General features: G+C 36.1%; 1 protein-coding gene across 2 annotated transcripts; it reads left to right on the top strand.

Moving 5' to 3' along the window:
* Positions 1-879: 879 nt before the first annotated feature.
* Positions 880-3,056, top strand: LOC142216315 (gamma-crystallin 1). Of its 2 annotated transcripts, none has more exons than XM_075284061.1 (3): positions 880-966; positions 1,404-1,646; positions 2,702-3,056. In XM_075284061.1, the coding sequence occupies exons 1-3, from the start codon at positions 958-960 to the stop codon at positions 2,975-2,977; spliced, it is 528 nt and encodes a 175-aa protein (XP_075140162.1). In that variant the 5' UTR covers positions 880-957; the 3' UTR covers positions 2,978-3,056. The 2 variants fall into 2 exon arrangements, with proteins under 2 accessions (XP_075140162.1, XP_075140161.1); XM_075284060.1 differs by having other exon boundaries at positions 1,404-1,649.
* Positions 3,057-3,420: the final 364 nt, after the last annotated feature.

Below are 3,420 nucleotides of genomic sequence, written 5' to 3'. Positions count from 1 at the left end.
GTATAATGCACCCCTGTGACCTGAACACAGTATTCATTCTCATGATTGTTGGGGATCCAGGAGGTTGGATTTCCCCAGATCACACATTGATGGCCTGTCCCAACCTTATGCTTGGTTCACATCTGCTTTTGGTAATCCGTTCAGGGAGTCCGCATGGGGACCCTCCAAATGGACTACCGAATGCATCTGCAAGCGGTGTGCAGTGAAAGCAAACTAATCCCTTAGATTATAATGGGGTCTGTGCGCTTGTCACGTGCTGCTATCACGAATCAAGTAGATTGTGAACTACTTTCCTGTCTTCATGTTCCCTGCGGAGATCTGGCAGCCAGCACACGGACCCCATTATAGTTTACGGGATCCATTTGCTTTCACGACTTGCAAATGCGTTCGGTAGTCCGTTCGGGGGGCATCCCCATGCAAACTCCCTCGAACAGAATACCAATGCAGATGTGAACGAGGAGTAATAGAGGATATTGCTGTTTTAGATTTTTTAAAAAGAATAAAATAAAGTGAATGAAGCCTAATTGATATATTGAAGTGTACAAGTTTGAATAAAATAATTTCTATGAAAAACAACCGTAAGTAAAGAAAGCTAATTTTTCTTATAACTTCTTATAATTCATCTTTAAAATAAACACTAATTTTCATTTACATATTCTATGCTGTGATATTAACGAAAGGTCCATTAACATGTGCACTTACTGTGCTGATTCTTTAGTTACTGACAGCGGCAAATAAATGTGGACCCATGATAACTAAAAGCTGACAATAGAGGTATACAAAGAGTGAACGTTCTCGGCTTTAATATAGAGTGAAAAGAGAAATACTATACATTGTTTGTACTAAGCGAGATGTCTATTGTGTTAGTAATGCAGATCCAGCAACGGACATGGTATATAAGGGCTGCTGTGTGTCATTCCACATCACTGAGGCCTCATCACAGATTCTCTAGGCAAAATGGGCAAGGTAAACTTACGGTTCTTTTTTCACATAAAACTGATTAATTTTCGTTATATTGGTATATACTGTTATAATACAAGCTAGTATAGCAACCATCTTACATCTTTAGCATTTATACCACCAGTTAAAGTAAACTAAGCCTCATATTGTATACATTTAATAGAAACTTTGTCTAAATACTGAATGACTGTTAGTTATTGGATCAAGATAGTAAGTTGTGTTAATTGAGATTATAGGACATTTGTTATAAAACCGGACACATAACCAAAATCAATAAATCAGTCAATGCTGTTTAAGATATATTAAATAATTATATTATTATTTTTTTCGTTATTTTCCTGGTTGTAATATCATATTGATCTTGTTTCATTTTTGTTATATTTTTCTTTTTCTTTAATATCCAAGTTTAGTACATTTAGTTTTTGTTTTTTGTTTTTTTTTAGATTATCTTCTACGAGGACAGGAACTTTCAGGGCCGCTCTTATGAGTGCAGCTCTGACTGCTCTGACCTGAACTCATACTTCAGTCGCTGCAATTCCATCCGTGTAGAGAATGGAAACTGGATGCTGTATGAACGTCCCAACTACTCCGGACACCAGTACTTCCTGAGGAGGGGAGAGTATCCCGACTTCCAGCAGTGGATGGGATTAAATGATTCCATAAGGTCTTGCCGCATTATTCCTCAGGTAGTGTATATACTGTATATATACTGTATATCAGAAAACTGGCATGAGTTATAATAAATATGTTATATTAAGATATATACTAAATATTAGAAATATAATTATAGTAAATATGTAATAAATATTTCAGGCCAAGGTGCCTCCTCCCTGGCCTGCCCCCATCTCCAACTCGTTCCATCCACTATGTATTAACAGTGGCTGGTTTGAAGAGGACCTGTCTCCATGTCTGAAAAACCCGAATGGCATACAATACTGTGTGAAAGTTGTATGCATGTTTAGAAAAAAATGCTGCAAAAACATTCATTTTCACTATTATGTGCATGGGGACTTAGATTCTTACTTTGCAACATTTTTTCCACACCTGTTTAAAACTTTTGCACAGTACTGAAGGTGACATGTGTGACACATTGTCTAGAGTTTTATCTGTTGTAAAGGTGACTGAAATGATAAGTTAAGAAATGAGACAGATAAGACAAATTAGCAGAAAGTTATGAAACCGTTTTTCAGTTTACTACACGCTTTAAAAACGTAAATATAAATATATAAGATAAGATAAGATAATCCTTTAATAGTCTCACAATGGGGAAATATATAATAATTATACATATGTGTAAATGATAAAATGCATTAAGTATTACTACTAGAGATGAGCGAGTAGTACTCGATCGAGTAGGTATTCAATCGAATACTACGGTATTCAAAATACTCGTACTCGATTGAGTATAACTCGCTATTCGAATGTAAAAGTTCGATGCAGAACCAGCATTGATTGGCCAAATGCTGATGAGAATTCAATGTTCAAGTCCTGGATAAACCTTTGAGGTCTGGATACTTGTCTCGCATACTCCTGAAATGGATTGATATGTTTTATTACTTTGTAAAACCAAGGAGAACAAAAATTAGTTCCATATATACTATAGTCATTGAGGTGTTTGCCATTAATATGCTTTGCTGTATAACATACATTTCTTCATTTCATCTGAAATTTTTTAGCAGTGGAAATAAAAAATGTAAATGTAAAAGAATATATTCTAAATAACGTACTTTTTCCCTATCAGCATCGTGGATCCTTTAGAATGAGAATCTATGAAAGGGAAGAATTCAGGGGCCAGATGATGGAGTTCACTGAAGATTGTCCTCAAGTCCATGAAGAATTTAATTATCATGACATCCACTCCTGCAATGTTCTTGAAGGACACTGGATCTTCTATGAGCAGCCAAACTACAGGGGGCGCCAGTATTATCTGAGACCTGGAGAGTACAGGAGATACACTGAATGGGGAGCCGTAACCCCTAGAGTTGGTTCTTTTAGGAGAGTCCAGGAATTATTTTAAACATACTTCATTAAAGGTACATCTACCGTGTTAAAATAAAATGACATCAGAATAAAAATGTTTCAAAAAAACTATAAAAGATATTCTGTCATTAATATAATAAATGGAGATGTATAAATATCAGATGAAAAAAATAAATGTCTACTATTAACTATTGTTAAAGGGAATCTGTCAGCATCTTAATAGTCAGCAGCATTAGGTAATGACAGATACACTGGGGCAGGTTTATGAAGACCACTGTTTCATAGACAAGTCTTAACCAAGGCTCCTAACTAGAATAAGGTAGCCCTGATTTATGAAGAGGCTCACAAAAGCTACACCATAGATTTATAGTATAACTCATGCCAGAAAATATGTCAGACCGAAAGTGCCCCCTCCCTGGCCACCCCGCTCTCCACACCGCTCTATCCACTTTCATAGAAAGTAGCAAGCAACACTTAGAA

Source organism: Leptodactylus fuscus, chromosome 8, assembly GCF_031893055.1.
Source record: "Leptodactylus fuscus isolate aLepFus1 chromosome 8, aLepFus1.hap2, whole genome shotgun sequence".
Taxonomy (NCBI): domain Eukaryota; kingdom Metazoa; phylum Chordata; class Amphibia; order Anura; family Leptodactylidae; genus Leptodactylus; species Leptodactylus fuscus.
Note: the sequence above shows the minus strand (reverse complement) of the source record. Positions and strands in the feature narration are given on the sequence as shown.

Excerpts from the sequence above, each read along its gene's own strand:
- LOC142216315 (XM_075284060.1), top strand. Across the intron at positions 1,650-2,701 it reads GCCGCATTATTCCTCAGGTA|CATCGTGGATCCTTTAGAAT; the intron begins GTGTATATACTG and ends TTTCCCTATCAG.